The sequence below is a fragment of the Haliotis asinina genome, chromosome 5 (assembly GCF_037392515.1).
Source record: "Haliotis asinina isolate JCU_RB_2024 chromosome 5, JCU_Hal_asi_v2, whole genome shotgun sequence".
In the NCBI taxonomy this organism is placed as follows: domain Eukaryota; kingdom Metazoa; phylum Mollusca; class Gastropoda; order Lepetellida; family Haliotidae; genus Haliotis; species Haliotis asinina.
Window position 1 is genome coordinate 47,118,554 of NC_090284.1, and position 22,490 is coordinate 47,141,043.

Sequence of the window (22,490 nt, forward strand, 5' to 3'; positions counted from 1 at the left end):
TGTTCGTGGGTACAGGGACATTCGCTCATCGCGAATGACGAATACTTGACTTCTCATGAATGACTCCCGTGAACATCTTGGTTGGTACGGGTCTTCCATCAACCCATGTTTAACGTCAGAGGTGACTCAGGGGATCGAGAGGTCTGGCTTGCTGACATGGTTGACACACGGCATTGTATCCCATTTGCGTAGGTCGATGCTCATGATGTTGATCACCGGACGGTCTTCTTCAGACTGGAATATTTACAGACCACTGCCATACTGCTGAGAGCGACGGCAAAGAGCCAACCAAATGATATGTATGAATGTGCGAAACTCGTCTAATGCTGAATTCAGCACAAATTCTTATTTCAACTTCTGCCTTATCGAGTCTGGGCCAGAGATACCAGTGGCTGAGCATGGGTTGACGTTGTCGGGGACAGTCGTCAAAAACGCTTGATGACCGGCAACAAATCACGTTCCAGGGCGTTATTTTATTCTAAATCCCCACACGGCGACTGGCCATGTTGTTATGTCTGTTGGGAACATTTACTCTCTTAGCAGTGATTCCAGTTCATGCGTAAACCTGTCTCTGCAATAACAATGCTGGAAGTTGTGGTCACTGGCTATTATCCCCAGCCACGAGGGGATATACAGGGTTGAGCTGCGAGATAATGGGGACAGATTAGGGAAATCAAATTTGGTACGTGTTCTCGTGGCATAAATACGATGGAGGTCGAAACGGAAACCGTGTTACAATTTGTAGTTATACCCCTTGCCGTGCGTTTCTCGACTTGTTATCCACAAAGGGAACAGATTTCCAGGACTCCAAATGTGGTTTGTGTCGTGGTGGAGGTTAACTCAAGAACCAAATATGAACAGTGTGACAGGGGATAGTGATGACCAAGTCTACTTGTTTTAAATGTTCACTCCTTTCGCATATTCAATACTGCTGAACATCACTTTGATCATACAATGGCACAACAGCTTCAAAGAGGGATCCCAAGGCAAAACAAGGTATGGGTGTCTCCCAGTCTTTCCTGAGCTTGGTATTGAGACAACCAAGGGTCATAATCATGTTTGATTTTAAATTTCAAATCAAAATTGATGAGGGAAATCCTAGGCCCCCACATGCTAGGTTGGAAGACGCATTAACCTTTCTCACCTTGACAGCAGTTTGTCATGTAAACCTCAAGATTACAATTAATTCACATAACAGCATTGCCACTCCAACATATTTTCTTATCTGAATGTCAGGATGTCACATCTCCACCAACCATTCACTACAACCTGTAAACTTATCCTTGTCTAAGCTCCTCCCATTCCCTTCGCCAACCCAACCAGCCACTGAAACCTGTAGACTTGCCCAAATGTGACTCCACAACTTGTCATAACAAAATAACAGAACAATACAACCAGGAGTTTTTTACATTTATTTTCAGGGAGGTACAATCTATTTCTTGGCAGCTTCCTGTGCTTTCAGAACACGGACAACGATCTTCTGCTCTTCAATGAGGAAAGCCCTTACTATCCTGTAAAATAAAGTTAACCTTAAAGGTGGCGCTATGGTAAGACATTCCTTTCCATTTCATGTCTACAGAAGTATTTTGATTTCATGTGAAACAAATACAATGGCCATTAATTTCAAATCAAGTTACTTAGGCATGAGAAAAACAAACACAAAATGTCAACCAATGTAACTGACTTGTATCTTACATTTTGGAAGATATATTTGAGAAGCACACATGCTAAGCTTTTCTGATTTAGAATTACACATGTACTTAGTGCTTGCCCTTTGTCCTGAAAAGCTGCAGGACCCAAGGACCCAGAACAATGAAAAGTAGTGGGTCCTGATCAGAATGTATAGGCCCTATATTTTATTTCAGTGTAAGTAATTCCAAGCAAATAAGTCCTTAATAACCTGCAGAAAACAAAGCTGTTGGGCTGAGTGGTTTTCACTAGGCCACAGGGGATTTGTACCTCTCCTTGTGAAAAGTAAACATGCGCTTCTACAAATTTAACAAAAGCAATCTGATCACTGAGAGCATTCTTTAGACAAATCATGTTTAGTGTTAGAAAAAAGGGTAGGCTGATCTTTGGAAGTTACGGTTTGATTGATCATGAACTATACATACAGACGTCGTCTAGTTACCACAGTTGTAAGTCAGTGACATGGTAAAATATATACTCATGGAAAATGGATAGGCCCAGAGGGCTAGCTAAAAAATAAAGCTGTAAGCCCCCAATGTAACTAGCAAACAGCAGGCCGCCTGGTAGACGCTATTTCATACACTGTATATAACAAGTATTACCTCTCCCTGACACATTTGTGGCACCGAGATCCTCCATATGTCCTTGTAACTGTCTTCAGTCTTTTGGACATGGCAGACAGTTGGAGGGGGCGGGCAGCAGTTACCTGAAGCATTATCACGATCAGTAAACAGACAAGTGAAACAAACTGAACACACAATGGTTGACAATCTCTGTATTAACAAATAACTAGAGAGCATTATGACATCTTGAAATTATGCCACATTATAGTAACTGGATTAGATATTCATGAAGTTTATGTGCAAACTGATGACTATTTCACACATGGTATCTACCATAAATTCATTTCCATTTCTTACATTTGATTCAGCAAACATTCTCTGTCATCTGATGGGTGACTTCAGACTAAGAGGCGTTGTGAGGCCCATTAAAATATACTTACACCCTGAAGCTTCTTCTTGCAGTCACCACATTTTGCACAGGTGCCAAGTTTCTTCTGGTACAAATATACAAGCTTACCACCTGGAAACAGACGATATAAACTGCTTTTAGTATACCTTCTCAGTGAACTCCAAATAACCCAATCAATGCTCATTAAAATCCCAATCCCCAAACTTGCTTTTTTGCTACTGTGTCAGCAACAAAACTCCAAATTTTCATTAAAATTAAATTTAATCCCAACCTGTGACTTTTTGAAATTCAACGGTTTAAACAATGCATCTAATACTTAACTTATTAAATTAACATATATTTTTTTATAGGTGAGCAAAACATTTCATAAAAGACTTTAATGAAAAATAATTACCTGGAGTCTTAGAGCTGTTCATTCACGATATGTAGCAGGAAATGAAAAGAAACCAAACAACCGTTAGACCAAAGAAATGGATGGCATGAACACAGTCATACATTAATAAGACAAAATGAACCAATTTACAGATCAGGCTTGAAAAAGATCTCATATGATCATAAGACTTGAATCATACATGTAACTTGCATAAGTGCAGTGTTATATTTAGCAGACAGAATATATTCCAGAGATGTTAACCTTTGAATGATTTATCATCTTAAAACCGCTACAAACTCTGAGCACTACTGAAATACAATTTAAATTAGTCATCTTGTCTAGTCCTTAAAAGCATAAATATGTTAGACTGCATGTCAACCTGAAACAGGTTGGATAGTGATCATGATGTCTTTTTTACATTTAAACAGATCAAAAGATAACGTGAGATATTCCCCAAGTCCTTAGAATATGGTCTCAATAAAGTCTTGATTTACTTAGAAATAGGTGTGAAATGATTCAAAGGGCATGCCACACTGCACGATACACTGGCAGTGATGCTTTGTGTAATATGCCTTAAAAAGAACCTGAAGAAAATATTTTATTTCTAAAATTACAGGACAGCAACCTCAGTAGTCACTGATTTGGTACCTGACAAAGCTCTTTTCCCCTCCTTTCGGAGACATCAAGCTTGGAAAGAGCACAATCTCAAAAGGCAACATGCGGCTTTTCTCTTAAGAATACTGAGCAAGGAGAAGTATATATTTTTTCTCAGGCACCAAGGCCCATATGTAATGTGTAGTATATTATGTCAAAGGTATGCCATGTAGACTTTGTGTTACTCATCGTTATTATCACTAAGGACTTGATACTCTGACTGCAGACAGATATTTTTGTAGATATGATGCTTAAAAGTGCATGTGCATGTATCCTGATGTAATCAAATTACACAACCATCAATTATGAAGTGACAAAAAGAAACTCACACTTTCCTGCGGTTGGAGTTTGTGTTGTACGAAAGACGACGTCTGAATGTTAATCTCTGCGCCATCTGTTTTAACAAAATGCATCACTGATCCAGATGACCCAACATAAATAACATAGATAACAGACAAAGTCATGATCAATAAAAAAATTGAGCATGTCTCTCTCTATGATATTGAATTAATACAATGGGTAAATTTATCTGCATAGGTTAAACAGAGGAGGAATACTTTTCTTCTCGTTACTTTATGATATTGCATACACATCAGTACTAAAGGGGTCATTGTCGGCACAGGTACTACATTTGTACCCCATGTACGTTTGTCTTTGGCACACTCTTGTACCATGTAGACACTTTCAGCAATATTAGTAGATTTCGTTCTGTTTTCCGATAAATCTCCCCATAATAACTTATATAAAAGGACATTGTGAATCAACAGCATAAATGCAGCTTCCTAAATGAAACATAGTGTTTAACCTCATATTTCACACGCCTCTTAGAGAAAGAGACCATTTATCTACCGATGTTTACTTCGACTGATGCATCTTTTAGCAATAATATGTACTTAGACCCAACGAATATACCGATTCTGAACATATAGCTATGAGGGTTACACAAACGTTCCAAATCCAAATTGTCAGCACAGCACAGCTTGATTCGAGTGTAAATGTTTACATCGCCTCTTACATGTTTTCAAGTGGAAAATTCATTCAGTCGATGTTTCAAGAGTCATTATCTGAGTACAGACTGCATATTTCATTACGATAACAACTTCCTTCGTGCATCTGACTAGGGAAATATACCTAAGATGCTTTAATTCTACCTAATGTGGTGAATTGATAGAGATGGAGATAGATTTTAAGTTGCATGTCGATTATGCTTCTACCTTGTTGTTTGGTGAAACCGGAAAGGGAGAATTACACCGGAAGTAGATTAATGTATACTATCACGCACAACAAATGTCCATGCAATATAGCGAATAATATTGATTGAATGTTGTTGACCATAATTGTTATAATGATACAACAAATTAAGAGTGTGGACTGATCTTGTCACATACGTACTTAGAATACGCTGTATGTAGTCATTATTATTTGGAAATAATTAGTTATCGCTAAGAATAGATATAATTAGTTGTGTGGGAAGACACACATTACTGCCTCATTGACAAACATGGCCACCAGCTTGTTGGAGTCTTACGAACAACAATATTCTACGGTGACAGCCGACATTACATTCCATGTCGGTCAGATAGCCTGTCACCATGGAGGTAATTTTTTTATTGGGATTTTGCGACACAAATATGTATTCACCGTTCTGCAAACAAGGCCTGTTACTCTGATCTGAGCAAATGACGTTTGAGTTTGATTTCCTTTTTGAGACCGGTTTTACCGTGGGTATTTACTGTCAGTATTGGATGCTATTCTGTGATGTGAAGTGAAATCAATTCTTCGCAGTTATTTCTAAAACGTTTATGTCAGTAATCTCACACTGAAACCGTCATCTGAAAAATATAAATAGGTAAACAAATATCGCATAGATTAATAAGAATAACGACCACAGACAGATATTCCCAAGACCTTATGCTGGCTGTGGCGTAAGGGAGAGAGATCAAATTCATCACCAGATTTGATGTCTTTTAAGTAGGACTGTCGCATGCCTGTACACCACCTAAGGTCGAGTATTTGCTGTCCTGTTTCTCATTGAACATGATAAAACACACTTATTTACATAGTTACGGGAATCTTTCACTTTACCCCACTTTACCAGGCGCACTAACCCTAAACAATATCCTAACGCTAAGGATCGTAATTTTCGTAAAGTGGGGTGCCGAACATAAAGAATGGTGCCCAAGGGCTCAGACTTGCTATAGCGCGATACGCTGTGACTGCTAATTAACGAATGTTCGGCACTAGCCAGGCCAGGCTGTGCCAGGTAAACTGCAATTTAGCCCAAAGTTAGCTTGATTAATACTATTATATTACAGAGATAAAGTGTGTTTATCAATTAAAATATCTGTTATTCCATAAAATGGTAAAGTTAGTTCAATACGTCTTCCTTTAGAAAAAAAATAACAAGGTTTAACAATTATCTCATTTGTCTTTCATTTTCATTGTCCTCATCTCTTTGGTACTATATTTTCATTTGTAGCGGAAAAACAGTCACATGTACGACAAGCAGAGAAGCTCTTTGATGAAGCGTCAGAACTGGTAAGATTCTATAAGCATTGTCTTGCAAAGTATTTATCAGTGGCAGCATGTTTGATACAGGTATTGGGTGATATACTGTATACAGTGATAACTAATTGTTAAGGACTCTTCCAACTCTTGTTTGTCTGATGAAATGGCTGATTGTTGTATGTCGAAAAACCCCAAATGCTTGCATTGATTACATTTACAGTTGGAACAAATGGAATTGGAAGTGAAGGAGCAAGATCCTCGAGAGAGACAGAAATACTCTACACGTGTCAAGAGCTATAAGACGGAACTGTTAAAGCTTCAAAAAGATATGGTACAGACAAAAGCACTGGGAAAAATGTTTGTGATGTTTATCGTAGTAACTAACTGGGTTCCTTTCCCCACACTTACACAAGCATACATAACAACAAAAGCATGATAGGCACAATGATTTTGATAACAGACACCAATTCATCTAACATCAAAGTAGATCTCTGAAGATCCAGGTTAGAATTGATCTTCAGTAACCCATGCTTGTCATTGAGGCGATTAACGGGAATAGGTGGTGAGACTAGCTGACTCAGCTGACGCTTGTCATTGTATCCCATTGTGAAAGCTGTTACTCATCCTGTTGATCACTGGATTGTCTAGTCCAGACTTCATTCTTTAAAGATCACCATCATATAGTTGGAATATTGCTGAGTGGTGCATCGAACAACAAAACTAAACTCACATCAAAACAATGATGTGGCGACTGAGTAGCGACTCACCATGTGCTTATCATGCTGAAGACTAAACTTTGTTCCCCCATTGGGTTTCAGTGTGTGAAGTCCTTTTCTGATGTCCCAAACGTTTACATAACCAGTTCCCCCATATGTAAATGTATATGAACACGCACACTATAAGACTCACACATACCAGATTGTGATAGAAATACAGTTTCATTGCATTCGAGTTGGTCACTAAAGTTATTTTATCAATGTTTTGCCAATGAATATGTATTCTATTTGGTTGTAAAGTAATGTAATTGTCATGTTTAAACAAGATTATGGTTCTGTGATTGTGACGCATATATCTATTGATCTAAAAGAAGAATGGTAATTGGTAATTGTTCTTGAGAAAAAGTAAAGTCATCATTTTGTTCCAGAAAAAAGCTAAACTTGGCATTGATGCCAATCGAGACGAGTTGCTAGGTGATGACACCCATGACTCCGAGGACCAGGTAAGTAACTCAGAAAGATGTGTAGTCTGCTTTCCCATAGTCACCTGTACAGTCCTCTTTTAAGTTGGACAGCAGGCAATAATTAGACAGTTTATTGTTGGTTTGGACATACCAGAATCCAATTGAACTGGGTTCAAATCCTGGTTCATCTTGACAGATGTGTTTGTCTGCACCATTCTTATTTCACCAATGGCTGTGACCTTTCATAGTGGTGGTTCAGTTACTTGAAGCAATCAATCATGTTTTCGCATAATTAAACACAAACAATCTTGGAACATTTGTTTCCATTAACAATGTTTTTGTCAAAGTTGACTTTGTCAGTTACATTTCAAGAGCACTACAAGTTTGTTCCAAGTCATAATTGAATTTATCAAAACACTCCAGGAAATATATGTTCCTAGCATACTAGTCATCTTTAAAGATGTGAAGTTTGCTGATGCATTTTGAGAAATATAAGAAAAAAAGGATAGATCTACATGTTTGTTTTTAATATTATGTGCATTTAGAAACATGACCAAGAACATTTGATAAATAACACCAACTGATTATTTTCGATGATTGATCGGTTGTAATGAACAAATCATCAATTATAGGATTTCAGTAAATTCCCAACACTAACCTTTCATGAAAGTTGGTTTGTATGTATGCATGTTTGTATTCAATACAAAGTACCTGATGTGTGAAACTTGTCTCTCATGGAAATAAAAACTTTAAAAAAGAACAAGACAAAACTACGTCTACTATGTCTAGGGACACGGATGCCCCCTTTGCTGTAGGAAGTGTTCCTGACACTGAGTGTGCTCTGGTGATTAGTTTCTACTCAACAAGTTCAATAAACATCTGTTCAACAATGAGGTGCACACCTTTTGAGTCCCAGTGAAACACATTTATAAGCTTAATCAATTCTGGTGAGCAGTTTTTGTGGAGAAGTGGATAGATTTAATCCCCTATTTCACTATTATCAGAGAAAAATTCCACAAAATTTATCTAGTTCAAATGTCTCTAACCATATAAAACAAAATATGAGATGCACACCTTCAGAGTCTGTATGAAAGACATGTAAGCTAAACGAGTTTTCGTGCAGTGGTTTTTGAGGAGAAGTGGATATGGTACAACCCAGGATGAATAGAACCAAAGTCAACTAAGTTCAAACATCAGGAAAAGTGACAGACTTAAAAAATTATATGAGCAAAGTAGGAGATGCACAGCTTTAGAATCCTAATGAAACACACTCAGGAGCTCAATCAATTTGTTGAGCAGCTATTGTGGAGAAGTGGGTAGCTACATCCTCTATAACACTATAAACTCTTCTTCTTCTTCTGTATTCAAAGAGAAATTCATCAAATTAATGTGAATTCAAACAGCATTAAAATTGGAAAAATAAATAAAGTACAACATCAAATTATGAGATGCGTGCCTTTATAGTCCCTATGAAGCATATGTGTGATCTAAATCAATTCCATACAGTAGTTTTTGAGGAGAAGTGGATAACGTATACCTCCCCTATAACACTATATTCAGGGAGAAATTCAACAAAATATATGTAAGTTCAGACAGCATTTAAATTGAATAAATAAATAAAATGCAAACAAAATATGAGATGCACACTTTTAGAGTTCCTTTCAAGCACATGTGTAATCTAAATGAAACCCATAAAGCAGTTTTTGAGAAGTAGATAAGTTAGGCCACCCCCCACCCCCATCCCCTTCTTTCCTGTCCTCTATTACACTATCATCATAAGGAAAAAAAATACAAAAACAAAGTATGAGATGCACACCATTAGAGTCCCAAGAAAGCCCATGTATAAGTTCATTGAATTCAGTAGAGTAGTTTTTTAGTAGAAGTGGATAGTGTACACCACCTCCCACCCCACCTGGTCTTCATTCCCTTTTACACTATCATCATAGGGAAATTCAGCAAAATGTACCTAAGTTCGAATGTCTTAAACTATTAAAAAAACTTCAAAATACAAAAACCAAATATGAGGTGCACACCATTAGAGTTCCCAGAAAGCCTGTGTATTATAAGTTCACTGAATTCCACAGAGCATTTTTTGTGGAGAAATGGATAGAGTGCATTCCCTGTTTCATACAGACAGACAGATGGAAGTACAGGTGGACACAGAGGGTAACCCTATATGCCCCCTGCCATATATGGCGGGGGCATAAAAGAAACCACTAACCTTACATCTCTTCGAGATTTCCTCACTCATGAAGCAGGCATTCTGTGATATTAGCAAATTATTGTTCAAAGCTGTATGAAACTCAACTCACTCTCTTTATTATTCTTTTCAAGACAACATATCATGAGTCACATCAACCTGAGCACCAATGACAATGAAATGGTTGGTGTTGATTAGGTTAACAATAGTCAATCTGTCTACATCTGTTTGAGAATGAGCACAGTGCATGGATATCTATAAAACAAAGTGGTTATAATTAAAGGCAAACTGAATTTTACTAACTCTTTTTTTATTCTCTAGTTTCTATAACAAACACAAGGAACATATTTATGTGATGAGCAGTGTATACTGAAATTAGGGCATGGGTTGTGAAAACAATAATCCCTTGTAATGTGTGATTCCAGAGAGCAAGACTGTTGGACAACACGGAGAGACTGGACAGGACATCGCGCAGACTAGAACATGGATACAGAGCAGCTGTGGAAACAGGTCAGTTACATGTTCATGTTCTGAGAGGGGTGGTGGGACGGTCAAATGGTCAGTGTGTCTGCTCACCATGCAGGAGGCCCGGGTTTGATTCCCCACATGGATCCTATGCGAGAAGCCCATTTTGGATGTCCCCTGTCATGACATTGCTGGAATATTGTGAAAAGAGGTGTAAAACATACTAACACTCTGAAATGGGCTCTGAGAACCTACTTCACTCAGCTCGTAAGATGCAACTAACAGGATTGGGTGGTCAGGTTGGCTGTCTTGGTTGACATGTCATAGGTTCCCACTGACCCAGTTGCGCAGATTGTCGCTCATGCTGTTGATTACTGGATTGTCTGGTCCAGAGTCGATTATTTACAGACTGCCACCATAAAGCTGGAATATTGCTGAGTGCCGCTCGCTCGCTCGCTCACTCACTCACTGATTTCTGATTTCAAACGTTTTGAAGGTACGTGCAATAATTCTTTAAATTTCCAACTTAGACATAATTATTAGTTGAAAATTAATTATATGTGTAAATTGTTTGACCCCAAAGTTTTCTTTTGACTCCCTAGTAAAAATTACAAAAATTTGCATAGTCAATCTGACCTCTAAAATAAAATGTCTAAGGGGAACCCTGTACCATAAGTCTGGTCAGAGATGGAATGTCAGTACTATACCAACATAGGATAAAGCTTGGGTACATGCAGATGTCATAATAACACTTGTATTGATGTGTCACAAATTGTCTGATCATTTTGTCATCTTATTGAGGCTCCTAAACGTCCAACTTTTCTCAGTTCTCCTTTGAATGTGAGGTTGCCTGTTGACAAGGACAAGTATGCCTTCAATGTAGAATGATTCTGAGCATGACTGCATCTCAGTTATAACACTGTGACTCAAAGTCTGAGTGGCACCAGTAGCTCTTTCTTTCCATAACTAGTTTAAAGGCAAAGTCATTTTTAACATGACAGATATCTTTGATAATCATCAACATTGTTCAAAGTGAAATGCATGTCAGCAAATGAATGGAAGACATATTATTTAATGGGAAAGTGTGATAATTTGTGTTTCAGAGCAAATTGGGGCACAAATAATGGAGGACTTGCATAGCCAGAGGCAGACAATACAAAAATCACGAAATAGGGTATGAATTGATCAGTTGTCTCATTATTTAGATAGCTGTACTTCTGTGTTAGTTTTTAGTTGTATAGTTCAAATGACAGATGAATTAAATGAAATGGACATTTCCTTTTATGTACATTATTTTGTCTGATTCAACTATTTGTAATTTTAACTAACAATAAGCCTTATTGAAAATACTTTCAAAACCCCTATGACAAAGAAGTTATGAAGCAATTGTGAGGAAATAGATGAAACTAATTTTGCATGTTGTCTTGCAGCTTGAAGAGATGAACACAACACTGGGGAAAAGTTCTCGTGTACTGTCCGGAATGATGCGAAGGTATGCTTGTTTGTAAATGTACACCACACCATCATGATTATGTCATAGAAGATACACAAGGGGAGGTAATGCCTATCTTTTATTATCTCCCCTTGATACTTTCAGTAGCGAAGAAACCCTACAACTACAAGTGTTGTTCTATACATTAATAGTGTTGGAGAAAATACATGCATAACACTTTGTTATGTTCCTCAACTAAAAAGTTTGTCTTTGAATATCTTATTCAGTTTTTTTCTAATCCAAATATAACTACAGCTGTGAAAATATTGTAATGTTCTGTTTCTGTTTTTAGGTTTAATAATTACACAGTAATAGTTTTTGCTGTTGCATAAACAACATCACCTGTAATCTAACATCTAACAAGTCCTTTCAGAGTTGAACTACTTTGAGGAAAAATGTAACGATCAACATTTCAGAAAATATTTACTCTCCAGATATCCGGTTTCAGGTGTATAGAAACTTGTTGATATAGAAAATAGTAAACTGTAGAAATGGCCATTTTTGACAATTCTGACAATGTACCTGACTTACTGCTTTCAGATGTTTCCAAACAAGCCAAAATATGTTTTCAGGGTTTTTTTTCGTGTACTTTTACACAAGGAACAGAGCAAATATTTTAAAAACATTTCTTGTTTTTACAGGATTATACAGAATCGGATTCTGTTGATAGGCATTGGACTGTTGTTGGTGATTGTGATAAGTGTTGCTATATATTTCACTGTACGGAGACACTCATGATGCTGTCGACCTTGCTACTCTCATCATTCTACATTCCTTCAGGCAAGCTGATTAACAAGTGCACCTGTTTCCCATGGGTGAATAGTTACATAAACAGTGGGACAGCATACTTTCTTCAAGTTTCATTCAATATCTATCTGTTTTTATCTGCATGTCAATCGTCTGTAAAGTCTTTTGCATTCTTCTGACTCTTTTTGTGATCTGTGCATTCAAACAATATATAATACTTTGGAAAATATGTATCAACTCTTATCTTGTGAATTATTCTGTGAATTAATGAGGTTTGAAGTACAAGAGTGGATTTGAGGTTATATAGAATATATAGAAAGCCCATGCAAGTCTAGAATATGTGGCGTTTCTAGATTTCCAGTTTCTTGAAATGAAGATGGTTCAAGGCCTCATCATATTTTATGATTATAATTTAGGAGCTGTCTCTTTTTTTCTCGAAAATATTTTCATCACAAAGGACAAGATGTTAGTCTACAAAATCCCCTCAGATTATCATTTTGTATATTGTATGCACAGTATGGTTGATTGATAGATGTTTTTTTCAGACATTGGCTTATTTTGTCTCCTTTACAAAATATGCTTTGTTTTAGCTTCTGCATAAACTTGATTGTGTGACATTGGGTGCATGGTAAATCATTGGAGTGATGTAGGTCACAAGAGGTTATATGACAGTTTAGACATGGCTGAATAACATATTCAAACAATATTGTGGTTGTGTGGGAACTCTCTTCAAATGTTATGAAGATATATCACACATGAACTTCACTGGAGGGAATGTATACAATATTTGCACATGTTGAGGTAAGCTCTCAAGCTGACAAAATGCACCTGCACAAAAGGTAGAAGTGTTTTACTGTACAAGAGCTTGTCAACCCTGCACTTTGGGTTTGATCTTAATCCAGCATAAGAATTTTTAAAAACGTCTGAACTACTGGCAAACAAGGATAAGTTGAGCATCGACCTGACAGTTGACCCGCACTAGCATGTATTGTGAGTGAACTGGCCACAGCACATAATAACAACGACATGAGAGTTTTCTGAGCAAGGCCTATGCGGCTATGTGCAGAATCATTTTCATTGTCATGCACTGCATGTGTACTAGCCTACATGTGCTCTCCTTCACACAAACCAAATGGATTTGCCCATTGCTGTGCACCACCTAGTTCTTGTAAACATGTTCTCTGCATCAATCCAACTTGTCCTTCTTTGCCTGTAAATTATCATGTTAATTGATTCATCGCTTTGGGGTGTTTTTGTGTTGGGTGATTTATTGATCGCACACCAAAATCTGAATGAAATATTGAAGGTTAAATGACAAAGAAAAGCTTATGGAGGTATATTCTTTTTTTTGTGATCATCAAACTTTACAGATAGAATTTTTAGAAATTTAAAAATTATCATTGTATAGCAAATAGCAAGTTTATAGACCTCTCATTTTCAGTACATCATGGGAATGTTTGTGTGTTAGTATTATTGTATATACCTCAGCTAAAGCAGCGCCCTGTGTTTGTGTTCTGTCAAGAATCTGTGTTGTATTACCTGTAGGACTGTGACAAACAAGCCATGTTGTCATGGTGCCCCTGAAAAGAAAGACACACCATGTTCATGTATAGTTTGTAATTTCCAAGCTCATGATACCATCAGTTAACCCCAAAGTAAATATTAAAACATATAAATTTGAATTTGTTATGAATTTGGTTCCTATATTTGTTTAAAAGATTAATATTTCGACTTGTAGAACTTGCGGAGATCAAGCATGATAACAGGTGCATTTTGTGACACAGGCTGATTGGATTACAAAATGCCCTAATGGTATCTTGTTTAATGTTTATAATCACATGTAAAGACATGCTATAAAAAAATTATGAAGTGAATCAAATGTTGTAAGGATATATCTCCTTTATGTTATCTCCAGCTTATTACATATACTTAAAAGCGTCCTGACCAAGAAATCCACATGGCAAGAAAATTAGTTGGTATGACCATATTAATCAGATAGACTGTGTATAGGATTTTGTCATGTCCCTGCAACAAGCTTTAATGGTAGTTTGTGGTTCCAGACACATGTGGTGTGGTATTATAGTGACTGTATCCAGACAGTGCTTTAGTTACTGGTAGATGGTAGTGATTCTGGTAATGACATTGTCTGTGAGGTGTTTTGTCATGAACTATGTGAATCTTTTAGATGGTATAAGTGGATTCTATTGTTGCATAGAAAAACATGGGAGTTTGATGTTCTGAATTTGACAATTAAGGTACAGTGGTATATCATGTTTATTTCTTTTACAGAAGAACTCTGTTTTGTAGTAATGATCAGAATATCTTTGAATGATTCTGATTTGGTCAACTGGTTTATTTATTTAGGTTTTTAATTGTGTATATGTAACAACATGCTAACTCTGGTTTGGAACTTATCATTAAGCAAGACTGTTAAGCACGAGCAAACTGACAGGAATGACTTCTTCTTTCACCAGGCCACTTGGAACTTGAAAAATGGTACAATATCAAATTATAACTCACAATATCACAGCTATTCCAGATACACAGTGCCAAAGATGTGCTAGATGAACCTGTAGCACACCAGCATGCCTAAATTGATGGAAAGGCGACTATGCTTGTCGTAAGAGGCGACTAACGGGATCGGTTGGTCAGACTCGCTGACTTGGTTGACACATGTCATCGGTTGCCGATTGTGCAGATCGATGCTCATGTTGTTGATTACTGGATTGTCTGGTCCAGACTCGATTATTTACAGACCACCGTCGTATATCTGGAACTGCATAAAACTAAACTCACTCACTCACGTAATATGATGGAAGTTATAAATGACAAAGTGTTTAAGTAGAAAGTTATGCAGCCCCAGGCCTTATACTTATATATTATAGCAGGTATCACTTTGGGCAGGGATTTAGAGATTTTTACCCAATGAAATAGAAAATATCCCATTTAAATTTTAACATGGGGTGACATTCCCATTACTTATGCTTACTTACACTAAGTAATAATACAGAAATATACAATAATTTCTTCTGAAAATCCTGTTGTTCAGATTGAGAAAGAGCTATCTCCCCATTAACCATTTGCTCCAGAGTGATCCCTGCTGTTAGTTGTGAAACCTTGTCAACATAAATCTATGATGATGTTATTATTTAAGAGACCATCACTTTATTGACTTAAGGGGCAGTGGGTAGCCTTACGGTTAAAACGTTTTCTCATCACACCAAAGACCCGGGTTTGATTCCCCACATGTACAATGTTTAAATCCCATTTCTTGTGTCCCAAGCATGATATTGCTGGAGTAAAACCATACTCACACACTCTCTCACTCACTACCCTAGCAGACCCCTCTCTGGCACATTGGTCCAGTGTCAACACTGTTGGTGATTTCCAGTATCAATATTTACGTCAAATACGATACATCAGTTTTCATCAGGTATAAGGTTTGGGTTATTCTACACTTTCATACAACAGTGAGAACTCTTGCTGTAATGAGGTTGGCTGTGTCATGAAAGAATTGAATTTAATAAATATGTGACATGTTTTAAATCGTTCATGCGATAATGAAGAAAACAATGGATCTTCTTAACTGTCTGAAAACTAACACGAGGAAAACCTTCGTAATGTCTTTTGGCCACACCTTTGCAGCTCGAGATGACAAGATGGTAACCCATGGCCATGGTGATGTGATAACTTAGTGGGCCCTGTAACTGTCTAGAATGAATTACCACAAGTATCAGTTTTGCATGCTAATATTTTCTTGATAAATTATTTTATCTTCACAGACCTGTCATTAATATATTGCCTTTACCAATGCATTTTTTGTGTGATACGGAAGTTAATTAGTATGGAATTAATGTAAATGACATTGTTTTTAAATTAAACATCCACCGCTTGTGATGTTGTTAATGACTTGAAACTGTATATAGTCCTTGTAAAGTTGTACATACAGTACAGCCTAGATCTGACACTTGAATTTGAATGTTCAGATTTATTGTGATAGTTGCATTTTTGTGAGGTCCACACTTATTTGTCAACAACCCAGTGTAATTACTGGACACCATAATCAAAAGTATTTTCAGGTTGTTCTAGCAGGACAATGAGTTCCTTGTGAGGTTTCTACATGTGTTACTGTTTTAACATTAATCTGTTTACATTAATAGTGCTTTTCAAATCTCTGTGTTGCACAAGTCATTGTTTAGGTGAAAGTATGTGGTTGTATTTCTGACACATTTTTATGTTACCTAGAAACATCTATGAATCATATAGCTAACCATGCTTTGTCAGTATGACAGTATCATGTTTCAAGATTAAAATATACCAGAAAAGGTGAAACAAATTATCTCACATCCATGTTTTGTTTCTAGTATCCCTGACATTCAGCATGGTGAATATTAAATTATGACACAAATATGACCAGGAAGTTGCTTCACAAAGTGGTCTTGATACATTTCCTTTTTAAAACTATTCTGCAATAATCCAGCTGTATGCTGTTGTCAGAAAGTGATCAAGCCAGGATCAGGCACACCAATGATCAATATCATGAACACCATTTCCTGCCATTAAGTATGATACATATTCCTAAACCATTCAGTCAATCATTGCGACCAAAAACAGCCCTGTGGGAGATATCATCACTTGGAATCTTTAATGTAATTTGACTTTCATAAGAGTATTGAGATTTAAAAGTCATTGTGCTAAAATTGATTTGTAAGACAAGACCCTTTGATCTAAATCTATGGTGCTATATCTGTTTTAAAGTTCAGTAAAATTTTGACTTTAAGACATTCTCTTAGCTGTAATAATTCTTTTGGGGGATTTTATCCCATTTATAAATTTGTCATCTGTTTCATTCTAAGCCTCATTGTGATATGGAGGCCACTTCTTATATACACTTGAAATATTCAACACTGTGCCATGTATGTATATGTGTAAATGGAATGAATATATTGGTTGTACATTTGTTTGAAATGTGTACATGCATGTGAATAAATTTATTTTGAAATGAGAATTTTCTTTTATACCTTTGTTTGAAATTGAGTATCTTTGCAATTTTTAGGTCAAAGAACTGCATCACTATGGGCTTTCCTCCCTCATTAAGCCGATATAATAGAAAACTGACCCTTTAAGATCTTGGTTAGAGCTGGTCTTCAGCAACCCATGCTTGTCGTAAGAGGCGACAAATGGGATTGAATGGTCAGTCTTCACTGCCTTTTTAAACAAAGTCCCAATTGTGTAAATCGATGATCATGCTGTTCATCACAGGATTGTCTGGTCCAGGCTTGATTACTTATTAATATTGCTGAGTTACATGTTAAACGACCAGCCAACAAACAAACGTGGGAAAACTGCTTTTCTAAGGACCATTAAACCCAATTCACTCAATCACCCCATCCTCGATATCTCCAGGGTATAAGTTCCAACAAGTCTCTGCTATACCCTGGATGCGGAGACTTATTGGAACGTATACCCTGGAGATATCGAGGATGTCACTCACCTATACTGAAGTCATTGCATCACATCTCTTCACATCACAAATCAATGCAAGGCAAGAGTATTTGTGTTTATTTGTTTATATTTGACAATAACATTCTGTACATTTTTCGCATACACGGGGCATATTTACAAGGAGTGTATAGACGGTGATATCCACCTTCACTGAGGCTCTTCCACAATTGGCTGTCTGACCTTGGGCTTGTTTGGATTGTTCTCCAACAACCAGTCAGCAAGCCAGATCTGGAAAGGAAGGAATACTTTTAGACATGTTTAGTACAGCAGTTACTATATGCAGTAACTGCTGTTCAGATGGGTTAATTTTAATAGGTGCACTTTGTATTGAAGGAACAAGCTACACAAAATGCTGAACATCCCTACAAAGGTCACATCGACTACCACAAACCTTCAGAGATCAATGAAACAACAAACATCAACATTAGCTAAGCAGAAAAGTCTAGAGTGTCTAATAGATGACCATTCTTCCATTTGTTATGGGAAAATCTTTTTCAAAATGTATAATACTGTTGAAACAAGGGATGGTGATTTTACTGTGAAACTGATTCCTGAAAACAATCATGCAGCCTGTAGCTGTTGTTTCTGAACACCTCATTTAATCATTTTAAGTTTGCATGATTTGAAAACATATTCGATGTCAGTTGTCACTTTCCCCTTGTAGCAAGCAGTGCTCTAACTGGTCAGACAAAATTCATCCTGAGGAACCCATAGGATGTCTTCAGGTATTTGCTTAATGGTAACAAAGTCTAAGATCTAATTTAAAGAGATGAATTTATTCATCAAAATAATGTTCTTGAAATTGCTAAAAAGATTAATATATATTAATGTGAGACCCTCAGTGGTCAACACAACACTAGATGACGTTTTGCAATGGGTCAAGTTTTACTTGATCTTTATCCTGTAACAACTTACCACAGGGTCCTTGGGTTTTTGTTTGCAGAGATTTGTCAACCCCTTGAGGAGAGTTGGGTTGACAGCCTTTGACAAATAGTCTTTGGCGGCTTGGCCAATGGCAACTGGTTCCACCACGCCTGGAACACAACATGGTTATATCTTCAAAACAGAAACAGAATGTTCCAGAACTTTTTACACCAGACACCATAGGTGAACCTAATAACTGACTGCAGTTTTAAAGTATTTGATGTCTACAGGTCAGGTTCTACTTCAGTCGCTAGTCTGAAGTTTGAGGCCAGTAATATTTGTTTTGGTCTTGTGAGCTCATCTGAGCAGAGGAGTCCATGAGAAGGTAAGAGTAAATTTTTCTCTGTTCCGTCAAGAAGACACTAAAGTGTTTGTCACAGACTGATACAATGTAGCATAATTTATATTGTACTGAAAGGGTGTAATTATTCATTTACTTGGTGGCTAGGGTCACTGACTTGGTTGACACATGTTAATTGTATCTTAATTATGTAGATCGATGCTCATGCTCATCATTGAATTGTCTAGTTCTGACTTGATTCTTCCCTTAATCTTTGGTTTCTGAACTTTGAACATGAATAAAAACTGTTTTACTTTTAGAATGAATTCCTTATCCATAATTTCTTAGACTATTTCCTTCAATGTTCTTGATGAGAAAAAAATATACACACTGTCGGGAAAGAAGAATCGGATTTCTCTCTGTGCACTGGAGAAACTGTCACTTCCATGAAGTGCATTCCTCTGATCATCGGTGCCATAGATCGCCCTCAAACTGAAACAAATGTATACATTGTTGTGCATGTGGACAAGTTATCAAGGATATTGACTATCATGGAACTTTGATTGTCAGGACTTTGGCTCCAAGTCAAAGGCACTTTTGAGAGTAGTTTCACTATTGTATCTTTAGATTTGTCAGTTTCATAATTTGAGAAGCAAAAAAATCATAATCAGTGCAAATCTGAAATCGGGACCAATAAACACAGGAATGTAACGCTTATACTGCTCATGTACTGGAGGTTGGCGGGGTTGTCTTGAGATTAGTCTCAGGGCTGTATTATACTTTCATACCCCCACTTTTCAGTATATCATGTAGTATGTAACATATTTTCATGCTTACTACCACATTTCTTTCATGGCCCTGCCAAACTTCATTACATGCCTGCTGGTAATAAATTTCGGAGTCCCCCATCCTGTTGATTTTTTTTCATGCCCTTCCTTCCACTGTTAATCTCATCTTTTCACACACTTCCCACTATAATACTTAACCAGTCCCTTAATGAAACCTTCAGATATGGAAATAAAGAAGCAGAAAACTTTTCATCCCTCATTAACTCGAATGAGCACTTAAATTTTCCTACAACAGCAATGTTAATGACATGAAAGATACAATGAAGACAACATACATGAGAATCATCTCTGACCAGTCAAGTTATAAAGTGCTCTGCTTTATAAACCTCAACATATCTGTAGGCCATTACATGGCTATTGCCAAAGTATTATTACCACATTATTGGTACATACCAATCTGGATGTGTCTGCCTAGCTTTCAGTGTGTTTGTTGGGCCAACAAGTTCCCTCCAGTAGGAAATAGCTCGGTCTCTTGCCAGGACCAAAGCAATGATTGGGCCACTGCTCATGTATGCCACAAGACTTGGGAAGAACAGTTTCCCATAGTGTTCTGCATAAAAGTCACTCGCTTGTTCTGGTGTGAGGTGGACTCTTCTTTTCTGAAGAAAATAAAAAACTCAATATATGTTAAAGGTCACATGCAACCAAAAAATCAAACATAATTAAAACACATTTATCACTTATTCATGACATATAATATACATTGCTGCTTTTAAAAAAACAAATAAACAAAATTATAAGCGTACAATCGCGATTCAAAAGTGCAATATTTTGTACTTGGGCTTACTTCCCCCGAAACGAAGCCCTCGGGAGACCGAACCCAGTCATAGCGGATGGATATGCACTCAAGTGTAACGACGGCTTCCGATTGGCTGTTCCATTTGCTGACATGCTGAGGGTTCATTGTGTGTACAGAAAGATGATCTGTTTGATGGGCATTTTAGAAGTATAGCCAGTCACAAGAAAGTAAGAATCTTTGTGGATAACAACTTCTTTTTGTGTACTTGATGCGTCGTTTCAGTATGGATTCATATACTGTTGTCAAGCAAAATCATATACACCAAAAGAAGTCGATATCCATGACGAATGTATATAGAGATGTTAGGTTTTGAAAATACATGTTCTCTGAATTTGCGCTCGATCCAATAAAAAATCATGTCAGTAGAGATGGTAAACTACTGCGTGGCTCCAGCCATCTCTCATTCGTCCAAGTACAAAACAGGACTGGAACCTGGAGTTTGCACAAGTTTCCGTCACATCCAGTCATCCGAATAAAATGAATGTAGTTTGTTTGCAACCCACAGACATAAAAACATGTCATGTGTATCACACGTGCCTAATTACATAATGTGGCAGACACGGGACTCGGGTGCACGTGTCATAAATCAACTTATTTTCTTTATGTCGTATAGTCTGATAGGTGTTAAGTTCAAATTGCACGTTGTCAATGATTGAAGCTGTGTATTGCATGTTGTCTTTAGCAGACAGGCAGACAGACATATAGGTTTGAATAAACGAGACACTGAGTTTTCTCTGTGACAGAGACTGCTTGCCACAGTCAACAAGTTGTTTTACGTAACGAGTAGATTATGTACTTGTTTGTGTACACAATCGAGATTAGACTATTGCTCACGACCTCAGACGCTGGGCATGCATACTGTTTCAAGCTCCGCGAACCTATTCACTGCGCATGCGTTATGGACGCAGCGCAGCACAGCTGTTGAAACCAGTTTTCCCCCCAGCGCTGGGGGGAATTTAGTGAAACGTTTGAACTCCGATTTCGCGGGCTTTTTTTCATCGCGTTTTTTTTCAACTTTACAGGTTGAATTGGCATTTTTTATGATTTGTTTTGGTAAGTGCACACCGAAAGGTACCAGAATCTGCAAAGTTGTATTTTACGTTGCATGTGACCTTTAATGTGTAATAAATAAAAGGTCACAACTGAAAAACACTTGTATACATAAATTGTATATACGCCCAAACATCATTTGAAACAAATCCATTCCATACAACTGAAATCTAATCCCCTATGTGATGTATGTATATGTTGCTGCTGTTTTGAATGTGGGTCTAATTGCAAAGAAATTTCAGCACTGATGTTGACTCATCATTCCAAATATGCAATATAATTTCCAACTAGCTAGGCTGGTCCATTAAACTGACCATTCTGCCTTTTGTCAGAACTGAATCGCACATATTTCATCTGAGATTAAAGGCAATTGGGGTTCATGAATGTTTCATTGTTAGTCGTGAAGTATTTCGAGGTACATTTTAAATGACAACAACTCACTGCGTCTAAGATAAACATTTAGCAGCACATCACATATGAAAACTACACGATTTATATAAAAAAGACTTACAACGACTGGTGACATCGGTAATGAAAATTGTAAGAAAATCGTAGAAAACGCTACCTGAAGAATGGCAAATCCTGATCTGAGAATGATGTCCTCTATTTCTTCTGCCTTATGTGTGGAATCTGGTTTGATAATCGCTAACGTTCTCTCTACATATATATGTGGAGCTTCCATCTTAATCGGTTCGTCGTTTTCTCCAGTCATTTTCTCAGATCACGTCCACAGCCTTTTTCTTCTCAACTTTGCCAAACCACGCTGTTGCTTAGCGACACTATTATGATCTCTTCCGGTATAAC

The 22,490-nt window shown here is 37.2% G+C and overlaps 2 protein-coding genes across 2 annotated transcripts; one reads left to right on the forward strand and one right to left on the reverse strand.

Moving 5' to 3' along the window:
• Nucleotides 1-1,395: 1,395 nt before the first annotated feature.
• Nucleotides 1,396-22,464, reverse strand: LOC137284635 (nucleoside diphosphate kinase homolog 5-like). The gene is made up of 9 exons (XM_067816527.1): nt 22,252-22,464; nt 20,231-20,436; nt 19,381-19,481; nt 18,710-18,819; nt 4,018-4,082; nt 3,056-3,069; nt 2,693-2,772; nt 2,292-2,395; nt 1,396-1,511 (listed from the first exon to the last, which is right to left on the reverse strand). Exons 1-9 carry the CDS (start codon nt 22,396-22,398, stop codon nt 1,433-1,435), a joined length of 906 nt encoding a protein of 301 aa, XP_067672628.1. The 5' UTR covers nt 22,399-22,464; the 3' UTR covers nt 1,396-1,432.
• Nucleotides 5,178-17,288, forward strand: LOC137284638 (vesicle transport through interaction with t-SNAREs homolog 1A-like). The gene is made up of 8 exons (XM_067816529.1): nt 5,178-5,286; nt 6,168-6,226; nt 6,417-6,527; nt 7,341-7,415; nt 10,002-10,086; nt 11,145-11,215; nt 11,472-11,533; nt 12,175-17,288. Exons 1-8 carry the CDS (start codon nt 5,190-5,192, stop codon nt 12,269-12,271), a joined length of 657 nt encoding a protein of 218 aa, XP_067672630.1. The 5' UTR covers nt 5,178-5,189; the 3' UTR covers nt 12,272-17,288.
• Nucleotides 22,465-22,490: the final 26 nt, after the last annotated feature.

What these genes read in the sequence shown, in the direction of transcription:
- LOC137284638 (XM_067816529.1), top strand. Translation starts at nt 5,190, where the DNA reads ATGGCCACCAGCTTGTTGGAGTCTTACGAACAACAATATTCTACGGTG. An exon ending in GATAGCCTGTCACCATGGAG is followed by an intron (nt 5,287 to 6,167) that starts GTAATTTTTTTA and finishes TTTCATTTGTAG; the next exon opens with CGGAAAAACAGTCACATGTA. An exon ending in TAAAGCTTCAAAAAGATATG is followed by an intron (nt 6,528 to 7,340) that starts GTACAGACAAAA and finishes ATTTTGTTCCAG; the next exon opens with AAAAAAGCTAAACTTGGCAT.
- LOC137284635 (XM_067816527.1), bottom strand. Translation starts at nt 22,398, where the DNA reads ATGACTGGAGAAAACGACGAACCGATTAAGATGGAAGCTCCACATATA. An exon ending in CAGGATTTGCCATTCTTCAG is followed by an intron (nt 20,437 to 22,251) that starts GTAGCGTTTTCT and finishes TATTTTCTTCAG; the next exon opens with AAAAGAAGAGTCCACCTCAC. An exon ending in CCGATTCTTCTTTCCCGACA is followed by an intron (nt 18,820 to 19,380) that starts GTGTGTATATTT and finishes GTTGTGTTCCAG; the next exon opens with GCGTGGTGGAACCAGTTGCC.